General features: G+C 46.2%; 1 protein-coding gene across 3 annotated transcripts in view; it reads right to left on the reverse strand.

Annotated features, from left to right (window-relative positions):
• Positions 1-356: 356 nt before the first annotated feature.
• The window catches only part of Lim1 (LIM homeobox 1), a 30498-nt gene continuing 10934 nt past the window's right edge, over positions 357-19920 (reverse strand). For 2 of the 3 annotated variants that reach the window (XM_070661465.1, XM_070661462.1), the window contains 6 exons: positions 10890-11122; positions 6851-7078; positions 4217-4458; positions 3671-3938; positions 3073-3240; positions 357-1577 (listed from right to left, as the gene is read on the reverse strand). In XM_070661465.1, the coding sequence (XP_070517566.1) occupies positions 1435-1577; positions 3073-3240; positions 3671-3938; positions 4217-4458; positions 6851-7078; positions 10890-11122 (1282 nt within the window). In that variant the 3' untranslated portion in view covers positions 357-1434. The remainder of the gene's footprint in view (positions 1578-3072; positions 3241-3670; positions 3939-4216; positions 4459-6850; positions 7079-10889; positions 11123-19920) is intronic. The other variant, XM_070661464.1, reaches the window with a different exon arrangement.

Genomic DNA, 19920 nt, shown 5'->3' on the forward strand with positions numbered 1-19920 from the left:
ATCCCTTCGCACAGATTGTCGGCTACGGTCAAAAGTAATGAACGCGTTCAACGGAAATGCTACATTTCCAGTTGTTTCAAAACTCGTGAATCTCATCGGCGCGTGTTTCTAAATTTACTCAATATTAAGAATGTGCGCCAATTATAAATTCGCGCATTTTACAGTCTGTGGCAATTTTAAGCGTGGCACTTATGCCGACGGCAGACGTAGTTTACGCAACCGTTTTAACAAAACGAATGAGGAGCGTGGCCCATCAAAATAATTTGAGCCAAGACACTCACCTCCGTCCTTTTACGCAATGCTTGCTCAAGGGAAGCGCCGCGCGGTCAGAAGGAAATGAAATACACAGCTCCGCATACGGAAATACGAGGTGGTTTATTATAATAGTATTTATAATCGTTATGCGTCGCGGCGGCGCATCTCTTTCCTGATCTGTCTTACTCTCGGTGTTGTCGCGTCGCAATACACATATATATTTATATATATATATATTTTAATTTTTTTTTTTTTCTATTTCATTTTACTTCCGGTGGAGTAAGACCAGTCGTCTTGCGCAAATCGGCACGCGCGCATTTCAGCAAAGAGAAAGAATAGAGAGATGTTTTTTTTTTTTTTTTTTGCGTGTCTCCTCGTGCGTGTATTTACATCGATCTCGCCGCTCTTAACAGATACAAATTACACGTTTCCTATTTATATTTAGATTTTTAATGATAATATTAGTACAGCGTGTCCAAGTGGATGGATACGTGTATCTGTATATCTGTTCGTGTGCATGTATGACTTTGCCTGTGTGAATGTGTGTGTGTGTGTGTGAGCGTGTATGTGTCTAGTGACCGGTACGCGTGTCTTTATCAGGTGTACAACAGCAGATATCTACAGGGTATCTCCAAAGTAACGTCGAGAAAAGAAATAATCAACAGGGAGGGGGCGGGGTACAATATTACACGATAGGGACCTCTTCGAATTTTTATACACAATAATAATAATCAATAATTAATAATATTAATAATAATAAAATAACGTCGGCGTCGCGGCGCCGTGGTGCGCAATTGATAGAGATGACAAGCGTAGACCGTGCTTTCCACGACGGTAGCCGTGAATCGAAGCGCGCGGGTGACGCTCCGTGCGATCGTATCTTACATGGAGAGAAACGAGTTGATTCTCACGGGCAGGTCGTTCGCGATCGCGAGTCGCAACGCGAAACGAAAAAGATGGGAGGAACGAGGGTGAAAGGAAACGGGCGAAACTCAATGGGAGAAAAAGGAGGGGGAGGAAGCAACGAAGCGTCGTCGAGCATTCCGTCGCCCTCCGGACTCGTCGTAAACCGCCGCAGCCGTCGTCGCCGGTTCCTCGCTCTCGCGACCTCCCGTACGGCTTTCGGGCGCGCGGGCGGAATTGTTATTATCGTAAAAGGGACGTTAATTAAAACTCGTACTACCAGGCGAGCCCTTCGCTCTGCATCTGGTGCGGCTCCAGGAACCCGCTGCCCGCGACCCCGCCGCCGCCGCCGCCTCCGCCGCCTGGACCACTGCCGTTCCCGCCGCCGCCGCCGCCGCTCGGATTACCTTGCCCGCCACCTGGGAACAAGCAAACGCGCACGGCGTCGATGCCAATTAAGATTTAAATCCCACAGTGTGCGACGCGACGCGACGAACCCGGCCGGAAGTCCCGCGAAAGTCCGGGACAATCCGCCGCCGGCGGTATATAAATATTAAAGCGATCCCCGATAGCCGCAACGCCCGCTCTATACATTTTAGCTACTGTGGCATCTTTCGCAAAACGTCTGCCCTATAACTGTCACCGGGGCTCTCCTTTTATTATTTTCCCGTGTCATTTCCATTTTACAAAGTCGGCAAATAAAAGTCTCGATGAGCTCAAGTCTCGTGCTACCCTTCGCAAGTATCGTACGTACGCGTAACGTAACATTTGCTACACGTATCTTAGAAAATACGATAAAAATACGCCGCGTTACGAAATTCTCAAACCCGTCTCACGGGATCGTCAGAAGCCCACGTTAACTACGTTAAACGCCGCTCCTTTATATAAATATGGTTATTAACGCGGCTATCGCTCACCGGCACTTTCCTCAACAAATTAATAACGCGCATACGCAACTTGATTGATATGCCGGTGACAGCCGGATAAGACGCATATGCGTATCTGACGCACGTTTAGAAAACCGGAGTTTCAAACGTATCGCGAAAGGTCACGCCAGGTGACTGCCAGATCTCAATTACCCGTACGACGGGCACAGAGGAAAATGACATTCACGCAGCTCGTACTTTGTTGCAGAAAGTCCTAATCGGCTAGAAATCCATCGCGCGAGCGCGTCTTTCGTGCACGAAATAATAGGCGCACGATGCCGCGCGATAAAAATGATTACCGCGTGCGAAAGGTTAACGGCAACGTGTAATTTTCATTTCAACGTGAAACGTTGAATGGCGTGAAACAGTTTCGATTCGATACCGCGGAACGAAAGCGTTCCTAATTAACACGACGCGGCGTGTTCGATGTAACAGAGATGTGTATAATAAATCGTCACGAATAATCGTCACGAAGCGAGCATTGCGCGATCTCCCTTTCCGACCATTAATTTGTGCGTACTACTACCGAAACCCAAGTTAAGAAAAGTAATTAACGCCCGCGTCTGACAATAAAGATTAATTTTAATCTTGACTTAATCCAATTGCATTTTTTTTTCAATATTAAAAATTTTTTAAAGATAAAATGTAAACCCAGATTAAAGTCTATAAAAATAAATATAAAACGGACATAAATATAAAATTTTATGAAAATAAAATTAATGTCTAATTTTAATTATTAAAATTTAACGAGAAAAATTATTTAACCATAAAGAAAAATGATTCTCAGATAGAATATTATTTTTTGACGCGAGAAACGGGTCGTTCAAACTCTTGCAAGTTAATGGTCGCAGCCTCGCGAAAATACCGCTAATAAATCGGAACGAACGCAAATATTAAGTCCGCTCGCGGGCAGACCTGAGGTAGATTGGCGATCGCGATTCGACCGATTTTCGCTGGTAATGGTTCGGAGGGGATATTTCCCTCTTACCTGAAGGTGCCAGGAACTCTCCGGGACTGCCGCCGGTGGGCGCAGGGGGCCCCTGCCCGGGGGGCCCCGTGAGAAATTCCGGAGGGCCGCCCCCCGCGCCCGGAGGTGGGTATTCCCCTGCCACCGCCACTGCGGCTGCCATGCCCGCTAAACTGGCCGGGTCCAAGCCTGTCAGAAACAGATTACGTACTGCTCTCAGAGGGGATCTCGTATCCGCTCGGCCATCTCCGAAACCGGCTGTCATAATTATCGCGGGGGCCTACCTACTTGATTCGAGGTTTATTATAATTACGCGAGATTCCGGGACTAGGCCCCTAACTTTCGATAGAGACGGGCCCCCCCCCCGTTTTTTACTTCGCGTTTTGGTATCATCGAAACAAAAGCCGCGCGATTATTAAAACGGTGAATTCTCGCGCAGAAATATCGATCAATTATTCGCACAAAAGATTTTTTGTTTTCTTCGTCTGAATTTCCGCGTTGATATTATCTGTCTCGAGACTAGAAATCTGTTCCAGTCCGAGCACAGCGAGGGGGCGTCGATAATAATGACAACGATAATCATCTGTGATGGCGGGAGATTCACCTGGATTTCCCGTACCGGCAAAGTGTGGCCCGTGTGGATGCGGAGGCGGATGCGCGCCGAAAAACTCGTGATGGAAAGTCACCGGACCGCCGTAGCCGAACTCAAATTTGTCCGGACCAAAATACGGGAAGGGCGGCGGTCCATCATCGCCGCCGAGGGCGCCTGGATTAAGGTTCAGCGGAAACCCGCGCATCTTACGCGAACCTCCGAAGAAAGGGTTTCTGCCCATCGACGTCAGCTGCTTCAGCCTACGCTCTTTGCTCCTCTTATTCTGAAACCAGACCTGAAACCAGAGCGAACCGACCGCTTCTTTAGTCGCTGAATTATTTATGTACACGATGGACTTTCTGCTGCCTTTCGGTCATCTTATAATTATAAACTGCCACAAAAATAAATGTTAACATGACAGATTCTTGAAAATTATACAAAATTTGCGGCTATTTTTTTCGCTAATTTTTTTTTGTTTTTTTTTTGTTTTAGTTTTAACAGTCTATTTTGGTCTACTTTACAAACGGGAGAAATTTCACCGTAAACATGACGAGAAAGAAAGCTTTTTCCCACCTGTATGACTCTCATGGGTAGGCCGGTCTCTTTCGCCAATTGCTCCCTGATGTGCCTGGTGGGCTTTGGAGTCGACGAAAAGGCCGTCTTCAGGATTTCCAATTGTTTCGCCTTTATGGTGGTTCGTGGACCGCGTCGCTTCGAGCCGGCGCCGCCGTCGCCGCTGCCACCGCCGGCGCCGCCGTCCGGGCTCTTGTTCTCCGTTTGGCTGTCCCTCGTCTCGGGATCGCCATCCAGGGAACCTACAACCGATCGAAGTCGAGTTATCGCGTGACAATCGCACAACGATCACCTGGGGGGCCTATCTCGCGAACGACTATAGCCGGCTCGACGGCCGCCAGCGAAATCGGTCGTCGCGAGAAGTTCGTGTCTCCTGCGATAGCGAGTTTCTGTCTGCTTTAAACGTACAATGACAAGGAACCTAATTCTCAAAGAGATAGAGACGCGACTCTTCCGAGATGAATTTCCGAGTTCGCTTTCTCGAAATTCCCGAGTTGCGACCAAAGTCAAGCACACAAACAATTAATTCTTTTTTTTAATTATGATTTTAATATGCGTGATACAAGTAAAGCGATAGAATCAGTTTCTTCCATAAAAGAAAAGAAAATTAAATCTTGGTAAACGTCGGACCGAAATTTTATCCTAAATACCGAAATAACGGTCCCGAGTAATTCCGTATCCTCGGACCTCTAATTTTTAACAGACGGGGCCGTCGATCGTGCACGATTTATAGGGACAAGCTGTGAAGGTATCAGCGCTCGAAAAAAAAGGCTGACACAATATTTTCAACGTTACGCCGCGCGTCTGTTATTACTCGTCGATGGTCGAGGGATAGTCGGTTTCTTAATCCCGAACTATACGTATCCGCTGACGCGTGACTCGTCAGTAACTCAGAAACGACTTGTCATCGTCAGACACGAGTCATCATTGCGTTACAGGAGTTTCTAAGCGACGCCCGTCGAGTTGCGATCTCTCATACCGCAACGTTAAAGTTAAATTAAAAAAAAAAAAAGACCCCAGCTTGTCGATCGGATCGATTGAGAATCGTGCACAGATATATTTATCGGGTGTCTTTATCGGAAGGTTGAAGAAGACGACCGTTCGAATACGAGACACTAGCTATTGATGTCACACAATCTTAACAAAGCTGACGCAATTATTGCTCTTTTCCTCGTAATTTAATTAATTCCCTCTTGTACGTGAACTCAGTCCAAACTCTTGCCTAATTTTTACGTTAAAAAATATAAACATAATTGACAAAACCTAAAATAGACGAGGAATCCAGTGTGGACGACGCGGCTTGACGACAAACGTGCGCGAAGGGATAATCGACTCTGGATTCGCCGAGGTAATCGCGGCTGAGAGGCCGCGCGGTAGGTCTGGGACACCCCGTGTATCCCGGTATCTTCATCGGCCGGATCGAGGTAACAACAATCGGAGCCAATCCCCCGGAAGCGATGCGAAACCCCCATCGGATTATCGTGGCTGCTGCCGCGCGCGGACGCTGAAAGCCGTGCCCCCCATACATACACACGTGTGCATCGCGCGGTGCCACCATACACGCATGCACACATACGCGAACGTAAGTCCCCGACTCTCCACGTTAATCTATATACTATACGTATATGCGTGTACCGGGTAGGTCTTAACCGCGGGACAAAGAAAATGTTTGGACAGTGTCACACCGCACAACGGGGGCCACCCCTCGTCAAGACGTCCGCTCTCTCTCCTCCCCGATCAAGGGGAGGGGGGCAGAGGGGGCAACGAGGCGCTTGTGACACACGTAGACCCGTGCGAGGGTGAGGCTGGCGTAGCGTACAGCTAAAGGACCGATTGTTGTGCGCGCGATAAAAGAGCAGGAGCGATATAATGGGTCGAAACGGCACCCGACGACGCCCTCGGCGTTCGCCCACGTCGCGACGTCACGAACTCGCGATCTCTAAGGGTGACGCGGTGACAACACGCGGTCCGAAGGGGTGGCTTAATCGAGTCGCCAATCGATTGCTCTCGATCGAGGTTCACGTATTGTCGGGTAATTTATGGCACGAACACGGCCTCGGCTCGTTTGCAGCAGTCCGCCGGTACGCATTGCACGCGTGTAGGTGATACATACGGAACGTCTAATCACTGTAATCGAGATGACAGCTCGGATATTTCACGCGTGCACTTTGCCCTTTACGCTCAGCTACGCGATATTGACTTTCGTTTACGATCCCACCTTTCTTTCCGCGAGATTTATCTTTCGTCATTCGCGTTTGACGTAATAAAGACGTTCTCTTGCTGTCGAGAGGCAGTTTCGCACTGCGTAAAACTGTCGATATCGTAAAAATGTATATCTCCACTTTGTAACGTTGATACCGCTTGCACGTATCGCCTAGAAACGCGAGATTAGAAGTTTAATGAGAAAACCTCCCGATTTACTCGCGGAAAAATATTCACCACGCTTATTAAATAATCAATAGAATACAATTTTCGTAAGATAATAAAATCTTATTTTTGCTTACTACAGTAATTTTTTTTTTTTAGAGAGATGTCTGCATCGCGAGAATTGATTAAACATTTTATCTACCCAGCATATAATTGCTGCCGATGTGACACTGTTATTTCGTTATCATATTTCGTATTAGAACTTACCTTGATCCTCGGAGTCCTCCTGCTTGCAAGGGTCGCTGCCGAGAGGTAGTTCGCCGCCGTGACCAACAGCCTGGTCGCCAGGGCCACCCGGGCCAATATTATGAGTCCCGAGATGAGCGCCGCGTACAGCTGGATCGTGATGGTGATGGTGGGCACTACCGTCCTCGTCTTCGTCTTCCGATCCCGAGCCCATCAGCGAGTCTCCGCCTGCCGACAGGTTGGACGGTTCTGCTCGTGAACGACGCGAGACACCGGCCTTTTTAATAACATCGACCACCGAACCGCCGATTTCGAGAACAACGATCCGCATCGTTCGCCATTCGCCTCTCTTGCACAGAAGCGTAACTAACAAGCGCCGCGATCGGCGCCGACAAGATGTTCCGGTTCCAAGCCATCTCTGAGATTGTATAATTACAAATGAACGAGAAGCTAACTTGCGAGATCGCCGAAATAATTTATTTCCAATTTCATTTATTAATTGAAAATTTATATATGTTCTTTTTTTTTCATCGCTTCTGTGCAATTGCGAGATAATTCGAAATCAGCGATTGAATTTTCAGCACACACGCGGAAATAAACTACAAATTATCGTGATGTAGATATTATTGATGTTCAAACGCAAGTAATTTCCGATAAAAATAAAGTAGCCCGAGTGATATAATTTTTAATTGACGTTTCGCTTGAGAAGAGAAAAACGCTCGCTGACGGAGAGGAATCTGTACAAGATGTTTCAAAGAGGACTTGATCATTCGTCGATATACAGCCTGGGTATATATAATATAATTAAGAACGAACTACGTACACGCACTGACGTAATTTGCAATTTATCAAGACAAATAATTGCATTTTATTAATGGAAGAGCGTAATAATGTCGCGATAAATTAACGCTGCGCTCGAAAACTAAGAAATACGTTCGAACAATTGTGTTACTTCTTTTTCAGAGCAATTTAATCGGCGGTGCTACCTGGATTGTAAAGTACGCGGTTGTGAGCGGTAAGGTAACGCTTGAAAGTCGACTTTTGCCTTCCAGATTTAATGGCGGCGTCGCGCACGAAATACCCCGGACGCAATATATTTTACGGCAGAGACCGCCGAAAAAATGGTGTCTCCGGATATTAATCGTCCCTATGAGCATAATTACCGCGCGCTCGTCTCGCGCTGCGGCGTGAGGGAAGGACGACGGCCGCGGATTCGACAACCGGCAAATGGCCGAGCGGATGGCAGAGATTAATGTTGAAAAAGTGTCGGGCATCAAGACGGCCATGTCGCTTAATCATCGGCCCGAAATCATCCCGAAGGCTCGCGTCAACATTCCGCCCCCAGTTGCGCGTCGGATTTGTTCTCCACGCGACTAAGATTTCGAGCACTTGATTTCGTACCAGCTTTTATTTTTACCGTTATCGATAATCAGCAATTAAGAACAATAAATAAAAAAAAAACGTTATAATCGATAGAATAAAACACAAAGACAGTAAAATAGATTATAAAGGTTTGACCAAATGCAGATCCGATTAACTCGTCACTCATTTATTTTATTGCAAATAAGCAAAAAAGGAAAAAAAAAAGATCTCTGTTGCTTTTTTTCTCTGTCGTCTCACTTTTTATTCTAATCCCGTTTTTATGTTTAATAGCTAATCCTTTTCCGTGAAATCTGTTTGTGAAACGTCGGAACCGTCCCCGAAAAATCATAGGATTCTTCCGCGAAGGCAGGCTTCTCGAAGTTGACATTTGACGCGGCTTACAAATTCGTTCCCGCGCCCGCAGGTATGCGCCTCGGGGATCCCTCGTGATCGCCGACAACATCACGTCGACGGTGATGACGACGCTTCACGCGAAACTCATCGACAGCCGAGCCGGTGGGCCGAATCGGTCGCGGCCGAGGCGTAAATCATTTCGCGGCGCTCTCCCGCGCTCGGCGGCTGTCCCACGACATTGTCTCACGTACGAGCGGATACACAACGGGGCCTTCGTCGGGGTCTCAAGATCACCGGGAGAAAAAGGCGGCCGGGACGCAGAGAGAGAGGAGAAACGGGTTGTCGGTGCGTTTTGCGGTTTCGGGCTACGTCGGCAACGGCAACGACAAAAGGTTCGCCCCCTGCCTAACGACCTTTCGGTTTTCGTTTCACGGCTTATATACGAGTGGGGCCCTCGTGAAACCGAGCCGACCCGGCCGTCTCTCTCGCGCCGTCGGCCTCCGCTTTTCTCCAGCTCCCTTCACGTACGGTGGTTCACGGTGGCATACACACCACGCTGTTTTCACAGCTTGCCGCTTTCTCTCTCTCCAGGGTAGAAACTCCCGTGAAAAACCTGCCCTCTCCGCTTCCCCCGATCCCGCTGACCCGCCGCTGGTCCCTCCCTTTTTTTTTTTTTTTTTTTTTTTTTTAAGCTGATCCTGACTCCGTAAAATCCGTGGCGGCGTGCGCGTTGAACTGTGACCCCCTCGCCGCTCAAAAAAATAAATCCCGAAACTCCGAGCCACTCGAAAAATGGGCCTCGTCGGTCTTTGTACAGCGCGCCCGAATTTAACGAAGTAGTATCGATACCTCGGTGATATCAGCGCGCGACAACGGTTGATACTTTTTATCATTTTCTCTCGAAGTCACAGTTCGATCCGGAGAGACACCCCGTAGCGCGCGAGAACGTTTCTTCGGCTTTAATTGCCAGCGGAATCAATATATATCAAATCGGCGGCTTTCCGGGTCTTTGATAATTCTGGCCGAACGTCGAGAGATCGGTACGGAGCCGCGTCTCGGCGCGGCGCGATAATTTACGACGGGCCGCTCTTTCTCGCGGGCGGAGGATAAAATTATTTATCGGCGGCAGGAACGGAAACGACAGAGGCGATCGTAAAACGCGTGAGATCGGCCTAGCGACCCCGAGGGAAGTCAGAGGGTCGTCGCGCGACGAGAAGCTGTCGCGATAATGCAGGCCCCTACACCCCTCTTGCCGGATGGTCCGGCGCCGCGTTTCGGTGACGGCGGTGGCGGAGATCGATATAATGGAAGGCGATTGTGCGTTGACTTTGTTTGCTCGCCGAGCCGAATCGTACGCCAGGCGCGATTTCGCGCGAATTTTCGAGCCGCGATCGATCGCCGCGTGCCGCTGACAGCCACGTGCCACGTCGAAATCGCGACGTATTTAGGCCGCCGCCGCCGCCGCCGCCGCTGAAGACCGAAACTTTAATATGCTTCTAGTACATCGACGGGTCTGACAATGAAATATCTTCTATCTCGTTTATATTTTAACGGAGAAAAAAAAAACAAAAGACAAAGAACGTCGACTCGGCATAACGAACGAGCGTGCATCGCTGCGCGTCAACTAATTATTATTTTTCCGCGCATACCCGCGTCATTAAATATCCATATCCGATAATGTTCGTATCCGTTGCACAAGAAATACGAGATTATGTTAATCCGCATAAATAACTGCGCGCGTTCGGCTTAACGAATAAAATAAAACAAATACTTGCGTTGAACTTTATAAGGATCGGATGCTGTTAAAATATCGCGATCGTATTATCGATCGCCGGGTGATTAGAAGTGCCGTGAGATTAGCCTCGTTATCGATGGGCGACAGATGAGCGCAAACACGGCGAGCACGTGGATTCTCAGGATATCACTTAAATTTAAATCCCACGGCGAGTCGATAAACGGAGTTAGACAGTGTACACATCAGACGTACTGTGATACTTCGAAGTAGACTAGTCTGTGGTAGACCAACTTTACTTTCTCGATTCTGTTTGCCGTTTCGATCGCGGAATTGTTTATTAACTGGACTGTCGGTAGTAAAAAGAATCTAATTGTCCGACGTTGAATAAATAGTTCTCTCAAATTAAAATAGAATTCTTTTTGTTTTAAAATAATTTTTCATTCAATACAGTTTGCGAATATATTATACAATCTACTTTCGTTCGTTTTCTTTTTTCTTTTTTTTTTATGCGGCATTTGTATTCAAATAAATGCGATAATACGATCGCAATGCTATTATTATGCGATATAGTATTAATAATGATGAAAGGAGTATGTTTTGGAAGCTCACCGTGATGACCGTGCACGTGATGCGTGTCCGGCAGCGGTTTGCCCGACAGGTAGTCCTGCTTGCAAACAAACTTGTTGTCGTCCAGGACGTACAGTTCCTCGCCGGTACTCATCTGCTTCCGACACACTAGGCAGGTGAAGCAATTCAGGTGGAAAACCTTGTCCCTCGCTTTCCTCACAAGGTCCTGCGGGTTTATCCCTTGGAGGCAGCCGCCGCACTTGGTGCCGTATCGCCTACAAGGACATAATACAGATTTATCGCCGGTGAGACGATGAAAGGATGGATAATGAGCGCGTGGGTGCCTGAAGCTTGTTCTTTCATCGCAAGGAAATACAAGTTTCAGTTTCTCTGTTGAGAAAAAAAAAATAAAAAAAAAAACAAGACTCGTCTTAATTCTCCCAAACTGCAATCATAAAAGTCGATTTATCGACTCTCTTATTATATCGAATTGCAAACTTAGGTTGACGCGCCTGTTAATAAGTGTACACGCTATAATGAGCGTGAGACCGAAATGTCGCTTGTCCGGTGTCAGCTGCGAGTTCGCGATAAAATTTCCGCGGGGGAGGAAAATTTTATTCCTAAACCGTGGCTAGACTACAGTAATCCTATTTAATTTTCCGATTTTTCGTTCGAACTGATCGAACCTCCGTGCCTCACAAAATTATTGAGGAAGATTAGTGTGGAGGTACCAAAGGAAGTTAATCATAAGTGTACCTCCGATTCCGCAATTGTTCGCGCTTCCCTTTTTTTCGCGAAGGCATGCCTTATCCAGCGATGCTGTAATTTCGTCGTGGCGCGTTAACGCGAACCCCTAATCATTAAACCGCAAGTATCGCCGCGCAACATGTTATTATCACACGTGCGACTCTCGATAATTTTTTTTTTTTCTAGGGGGATGTCACGGATCATATTTCTCAGGTCGATAACAGACCTTTCGCGGAAAATAGCGAGGCGCGATCTTTTGCGCACCGATGAAATTGTTTTGATATCGTCTACGACAAGGGCTGGCGCACGCCACGCTCGATAAACGTCTTTGACTGCTCGAGTTGACCGTAGAACGGCTACACTCGGAGAATGTGAAAGTTACAAGTTCTGTTTGTAACTCAGTCGGACCGCAAATGTCGATGAAAGAAATACAACGCTTTTAAAGAGATGGCGGTTTAATGTCCCGATCCGGCATAAAGAGCCGAGGCCCTACCGTGTCGTAAAAACGCACCGCCGGTCCGGCCGATATTTTTTTTCTTCCCCGTCGAATCGTTAAACCTCTTGCTTTTTTCAGACGCCTTACCGATCTCTCGTTAAAGGTTCTTCTACTCTGTCGTTGCGTAATCGAGAACTTAAATTATTCAAGTGTTACCGTGACCGTTGTAAGTACAATAGAATCCTTTAGGAGTTACCGAGTTATATTGTAAACAGAGAAAATTTATATTGCAAAATTATAATAAAAGATTTAGCGCACTGATGAAAAGTCTTAGCGGTAAACTTGAGAATTATTAATTTTAATGTTAAATATTATAGTATCCTACAAAGTGGGTTTAAATTTAATTTTTAATAAGATAAAATCATAAAGGTATAACGGGTGATAGACGGAATTGACATGTGTCCGCACTTTTCCGGTTGGCGCGTTTCTGAATCGAGCCGGAACAATCGTCGCGTCGATACAGGTGTATCTGTGACTGTATCATTACAGTGGCAGAAGCTACACTCTTCTAACTGGCAATCCGGATCGATCTAACTATAGCAATCACGCAATTAATTATAGCAATTAGCCGGAGCCCTTAGGGCTGGCGTGTTCCGAGGAGCGGACGTCTCAATCGATCCCCCTTCCCATTTCTCGTCGTCGTTGTGCCAACAATAAACAAGTTAAATGCGGATGGCAGATCGCCGGAGAGATCACGAAATCGGTCGCTTATTAGCAATTCGGTAGGGCGATACTTATCGGCCTACAGCTTTCGATACTTTGTAATCTAAGCTATTAACAGCATCCATCAAAGGATGCTGAAATTGAAAAGTGCAAGAGCCACGTGTTACTTTATAAGCATAAAAATATATCAGTCTCGAATTATAAATCCGGGGTTCTTAGAATTTTTCATTGCAATAAAAAACTAAATTTTCATTTATTAATAATAAAATTCTCTTCTTTTCACTCATGCAATTCTCTTCACGAGTACAAACTTGTCGCGGTGGATACTGTTCAAGTGTAATCAGGCGAATTTTGTTACGCTAACAAATTAGCATCGCGGAAAAGCAACAATTAGATCTTTGCATCTCTTTTTTTCTAAATAAAAAATTTATTTTTATTATTACAATTTTATTTAAATGTTAAACATTAAACTTGCATTCAACAGTAAAAAATAATTTTATTCTTTTATTTTGTTATTATTTGTAATTCTGATTTTAAATCCGCAGTCTTTTGTAAATTTAATTTTAATGTCTACACCGCAAATGACTGCTGAAATTTCAACGTTATTAATTTCTCACAATTGTTAGTTTACAAACGTTAAAATGCACCTAGAAAATAAAAAAAAAAAAAAAAAGAGAGAGAGAAAAGCAAGAAAACATGAAACAGGGCGTGTTGATATTAATTGCAATTTTTATTTTAAACCCGGATTTCTCATTCAGTGACGTTATTATCGCGCAATCGACCATAAAAAGTACGTGCTACTCGTGAAGCACGTAGAAATGGGAGGACGCAACGCCGACCGGGGAAGTCGTGACCCGGACGCCGCTTGAGAGTCATTGTTAGCCTAATTGTTCTCGGTGTACCTGACGGTCACGGCACGTTCGCGCCTAGACGCGGTTGTGCGTTGAACGTTCGAGCGCACAATAAATCCCGCGGAATCTCCCTTTATTGACTGCTGCCGGGTACCGTATCAAGCGACCCAATTCGCCGCGCTTTATTACCAAGTGGACGCGTGACGTCCGACGGTGGGCGAGTACGGGACACCTCGCGACGTGCCGTCCACGAGAACGGCAGAGAAAAAAAGAGAGAAGAGAGAACGCACGTCGCGCGACGATGTTACATTTACGCCCCGATGTTTACCGGCGACGCCGTTAATCGATATTAACAAATTCATGAGCCGCATGAATCGTTAATGTTCGGTAAACCACGCCGTTAATCGCCTACTGTTCGACGGATCTCAAATTCCTGGACGCAACATTTTCAAGCTTTTTCAAAAACACGCGACACACGTGCGACTTGAATTAATAGAAAAATCGGCCGCTCTCGCACAGGGAAGAAGAAAGAGTCAATACATGAAGAGATATTTTTTGTAAACGTTTTGCGAACAGCAAACTGTGATAGCTTAATAAGCGAGGGATACATACGCGTCACGAGCACGGCTCCCGTAATTTTTTCCTTCTTTTCTTTTCTTTTGCGCGTACTGACGTTCGCTCGATCGTAATGAGTTTTCCCAGGTCGCAGTATTAATTATCATTGCGCCACCGCATCTCGCGTAATTCGACATTGCCATTTACCAGACGGATAGATCTCAAATGCGCGTGAAACCATTGACGGATCGACGATTTTTCATCTCCCGCGCTCATCGCACCCGAGAACTCGACGCAACGCGCAGCTTCTTTCTCTAGTCCGTCTCGCACGTCGCCGTGTATTCGCGAGATTTCCCACCGCAGCCTTTAACCGCCTCTGAAATATTTTACGTCTCGCGGTCGACGTACATCTCGCGAAAAAGAAAGAATGAAAAAGGAAAAAGGGGAGAGAGAAAGTCGCCGAACGGAAAACGCGCTGCGTATCTCTATGAGATACGGCTCTCTCTTTCTCTTGTCTAGGTGGAGCCTGGTTACTTCGCGGTACGGCCGGTGAATATCAAAGGTTGCTGCACGTGTCCGACGTAACATTGTGTTCGCGTATTGCGCTGCGACTTGCCCACGTCGGGGCTTCGTCGTCCGTCGTGCCCGTGCGCTCCGACTCTCTCCTCTCGTGGGCAAGATGGATATCTCTTCGCAAAAGTACGCACTCGAACGCTGATCGAGATTATCTCTCACAAAGACGCTCGCATAGAAATAAAATTAAAAATACATATCTAAATTACATTTGAAAGAACGAAAGGTAGTTAAATCTCGTTTAGTAAAAAAAAAAAGAAAAAAAAAATCTGTGCGTTTCAAAATCAAAAGTTTCTACACCTAACTACGAAAATTGATCTCGCGATCGATCCGAACAGGCGGTTTTCCGCGGCAGAAGCCGAGGGAGTGCCCCTTATCGATCAGACGGGACGTCAGATCGCGTGATTGCGAGATGCCGCTCGGCGAGAGCGTCCTGTAATCAGCCAGGTCGGCGCGCTTTTTCTTGCCGAACTATCCATCAAGCTGTCCGAATTAACGCTCACGGTCGGTACAACGAAACTATCATCGCGGAAGCTGCGCCCGAGGTGATCTCGACGATGCTCTCGACGACGAGGACAATGACGACCATCATTACGTCCACAGCTCGGTCTAATTACAGGAATTATTTAATTGATCATAGTAATTACTCGCGACCGTGCTGACTTCTGCAGGTGCAGCCGCGCCTGTCGCTGCGCCCCGAGGGGACATCCCCACACCGCACCTTTGTCTTCCCCCCCTTTTCCCTTTCTCTACCGGCAGTAGACGGGTCCGTCTTCGTTGGGAAGAAAAAAAAAAAAAAGAGATCCCAAAAAAAGAAGGTAGGCCGTAAAAATCATTAATAGAAAGGCTTACGTGGTCCCACGCGTGTGCGTCGAGGGGAGGAACGAAGCTCGGAGGCGGCAAGGGGTGGCGGCGGGACCCAGAGGGGAGAAATCGGGGCGCTCTCTCGAGAAAGAGAGCGTAAAGAGCCGCGTCTGGCATTCCGACGTGGAGCAAGAAATATAGGACAGGCGGACCCGAACGGGAAAAAAGAAAGGGGGTGGGCCTGGGGCGCGATTTGCCACGGACCCGAGGGAACGTGTACCCGCGTGTGTCCGTGTGATATCGCGGACAGACGGACGGATGGACGGACGGACGAGCAGTACGCGTCCCACGAACACGCCGTGAAAGATTCTGGGACGGATGTTCGAGAGAGAGCCCCCTCGTTATTCGCCTCTCTTGTAACGCGAGAAATTACTTTCAATCGGAGTCACGAAAGGGGCGCAGCAGGTACCCACGGATGCACTTTGCTCTCGAAAACGACGTTAAAAGGTGCCATTTAATCGGTTCGTAATTTAAACATTAATTCCAAATGGGCACTTTTATATAAATTTATTCAACTGGTCAAAATGACATTTTATGTAACGATCAGGCCAGATACCAAAGTGTAAGCGCTACATATAAATACCATCGCGCCGTGTCATTAAAAATCTTGATAATTCGTATCTGTTACACTGAGAGCTTTTGACCAGTGATTATTGATTATTTCTTGTTTTTCGTATTTTGTTTTACTACGATACTGAGAGACGGGAAGATCTCTATATAGGTCGATTGACTAATATTTTGTACAATACTTTTTACTGCATATTTTTCAACTTTTTATTAATCGTTCTCCGCCCCCTTTTTCTCCTCTTAATTTCTCTACGTTTAATTAGAAAAGAATCTCTTTGATACCAAAATGAAATAAGCAATACTACAAAGAGCTCTGGTTTTAAACTTCAGTACTTGTGCATGGCAACTGCATCGGGACTCGTGTTCTTAAACCCCCAATGTCCAAACCATAATGCCTCGCATGTCTTCCTAACACGCCGTGTTCTTATTTTTATCTTTAAATTTTTTTTTTTATTGCCGTGTGATACAACCGTGCGAAGATTAGCTTTGTCGTGAACAAGCCGGCTTTAACTCGGTGGCTCGAACGTGGAACTGAAAATAAAACGATTCGGGGCGACGCAGCGCGACGGATAATCTTCGGCAAATACAGGAGAAGCGCGGAGAAATAAAAGCGCGGTTAGCAGGCAGTTGCATACATAACGCGCGGGACATTTCGCCGTGTTGCGCCGCGGGCGCCGATATTTCAAGATATGTTATTTCTCGTTTTTCTCCCCACCATTTTCTCTTTACCCCTCCTCGTTTTCCTCTTTAATCTCTCTTCGGCGGGCGCTATCTAACGTACGACAGCGGCGGCGGGAAAGGGGGATCACCAGGGGGGACAGCGCGATATAAATTTGCTCGACAACGCGTAACAGACAAGTAACCCTTCTACGTGTAAAGTAATATTCTTCCTCTTGCTTTCTTTCCCTTTTCCTTCTTTTTTTTTTCTTTTTTTTTTTTTCTTTCCTTCGTTTTTCCATAATTCTTATTATCTCGCTTTATAATTAATACGCGCCTCCTTTCTTCGATCGTTTAGTATAGCGTACCCTTACAAATTCTTTGTCTTTCTGTGCCTAACGATACGAACAAGCCCCTGCGATTTTCTAGGAAAATTGCCGCGCTTTTTACGTTACGCAATGTAGATATGCATGAATCTTATTAACCTTTATCAAACTTCTTTCACGAACTCGCGTGGCGTTGTCGCCTTGAGTCAAGCTTTAAAGACAAAGTCATACGCTTGCAATTATATTAAGTTGTCAGCTACGTTGTACTTACTTAGTGTATAATCCTCCTTAACGCGCATTAAATCCCGGGGTGAAATAAATCTCGCTATCTATTTATGCTCATTATCTTAGATGCTTACGCTTAATTCGCTCGTTTAATCCGCTCATTATTATATAATTTAGAATTACGTAATTTTGTAATTTGCTGGATGATCCAAGTGAACGATGGGAATGCGAGAGTAGAAGATATCGTTCTTAGCATCTCGCTATCGTTTTCCATTCACGTGACTCACAATCGGATGTAAAAAAAAAAACTTTTCGAAGTAGATTCCGACCAAGATTTTTTATTTCTTTATTTTTTCTTTATTTTTTATTTTTAAGAGATTCGTCCGCAGTTTTCAAAATAATGATAACCACCCACCTTTGCTCAAAGCTCACGGTGTGCCACGATCGCCGCACAATTGCGCGCAAAAAAAAAAGAAAAAAAAGCGAAGGAAAATAAAAATAAAAAAAACCCGCTTGCCCGCCGCGCGGATCTGGTTTCTACAAATAAGAACGTTATCTCGCCTCGGAACGGAGATAATGTCATTCAAACAGTACGACAGGTTCGGAGAGCGGCTACCTCCGTGGCAAAAGTTACGCGGAGGAATGTACCTGCAACTGTACATTACGCTTTCCGGCCGGGAGACGAAGAAAAAGAATACTGAATTAAATGTCGTTTCGTCAAATAAAATCGCGTAAATATTCCGTTCTTTTATTCTCACAAAATCCATTTATATCTCGGAAGCCCAAGTATGAATACGACATCGGGACAAACGTAAGACGAATGCGGAATTAATTCTCACCGTTGGAGGGCCCAAATGTGACGCGGGAGAGTACAATAAATTGCGCCATTTACGCGCAGATAAGGGTAAAAAATAAATAAATAAAACAATAAAACATTAACGCGGGAGCGTCACTCATGTAATAGCGTCCCTAAAATTCTCACCGGACATAATTCGTGTTTCTCGTCTGTTTGCACGCATAAAAATGCTCCGCATTCATACATAATCTCTCCGCGTCGTAGGGTACAGAGAAATGTGACTCGTGTGTCTCGTTTTAACGGAGCGCGTAACACGGTAAAAAAAAAAAAAAAGATGAGGGGAAAGAGGAAGGAGAGAGGAAAAAGGGCCTTCGCATAAAATTCAAGAGGCGGAGGCGATAAAGGGTCGCCCTGAATTTAGGCCATTCCTCCTTCCTGCCTTCCCGCCTTCGTATAATCGCCCTTTCTTTTCTTCCCCTTTTCTCCCTTTTTCTTTCCTCCCGGTGTGTCGTTCGCCGTCGCATCTTCTCTTCGCTCGGCATATAATCGCGGTAACGGATTGCATTTAGCTTTATTATAGTCCTTGTCAATTATATATCATTACTCCACCGTTTTTCAACCGGCTCGTTATCGGAGCATAGTAAATGGATTCAAATCGTCTTGTCCCCCTCTGTCCCTCTCGATGCCACAGTCTCTCTCTCTCTCTCTCCCTCCCTTAAGCTTGCGCGTGACTTTATTTCGCTGTATCACAAGAGGCTTAGCGACGCGATTACATAGTATTATTTAAACGTTACTTCGTCTTTGAGAGAAATTCGTTACCGGAACGTTCCGGTTGGATTTAAGTATCTTTCCTGCGCCACTTTTTCCCGCGTTTCGTAAAAATGCAATTGGTATCCGCCAGACTAGCTGCCGCCGGCGCTTTACAGCTACTAAAACCGTTGTAACTCTTCTAGCCGGCCTATTACCGGATTCGGTATTACGCTCGGTACCTGCAAGAATCTAACAATGTCCTTGCTCCCCGTAGTATAATTATCTAAATTGCACGCCGCCGTGGCGCAGCAGGACAATACCAAGAACGGCTCAATCTTATTTGTACGCGAGATTAATCATTCTCTCAGCTGTTTGCGAATGAGCGCGAGCGATTCTCGTTAATCGGCGAAGCAAGAGGGCCCGGCGTGACGCAAGAGAGTCGGGAGCCGGTAAAAACGTCCACGTACATCGCGATGCTATTGCCGGGCCTTCCTGGAAGGGAAACGGGGCCCCCGAGAGCTGCACCTTCCCTTTTCCCTTCCCATCCCATCGACGTTCGCCAGCTAGCCCTGCGACCCGCGCCGGCCTCGTCACGCCCAGCAAACTTCTCCTGCGACTCGTAGCGGGCGTCACGCCGCATTTATAATGTTTCCACGTTCAAATTTCGATGGGTCCGCTCCCGCGGAGCTACGAGATTCAAGTGGAAGGACAATGGGACCCTGCCACGTCGGCGCCCTTTGCCACGAAAACCCTCGGCGACGTGTGATCCTTCAATTATCCGACGAAATAGCGATATCCACGATAGTGATTTAATATTAACAGAAGCGAGGGAATTCAGACAGGGATCATTCTTACACGGAAAATATTGGAGAAATAGAAGGAAAAAAAAAAAAAAAAGAAAAGACAAAGAATAGAATATAAAGCTTCGAAGTTTATTAATTTTACGCTCGGCTTAATACATGTTCATCGACTTGAAAAAGTTATCAACTTATTTTAGACGAAT

This window comes from Cardiocondyla obscurior, linkage group LG09 (assembly GCF_019399895.1).
Source record: "Cardiocondyla obscurior isolate alpha-2009 linkage group LG09, Cobs3.1, whole genome shotgun sequence".
Taxonomy (NCBI): Eukaryota; Metazoa; Arthropoda; class Insecta; order Hymenoptera; family Formicidae; genus Cardiocondyla; species Cardiocondyla obscurior.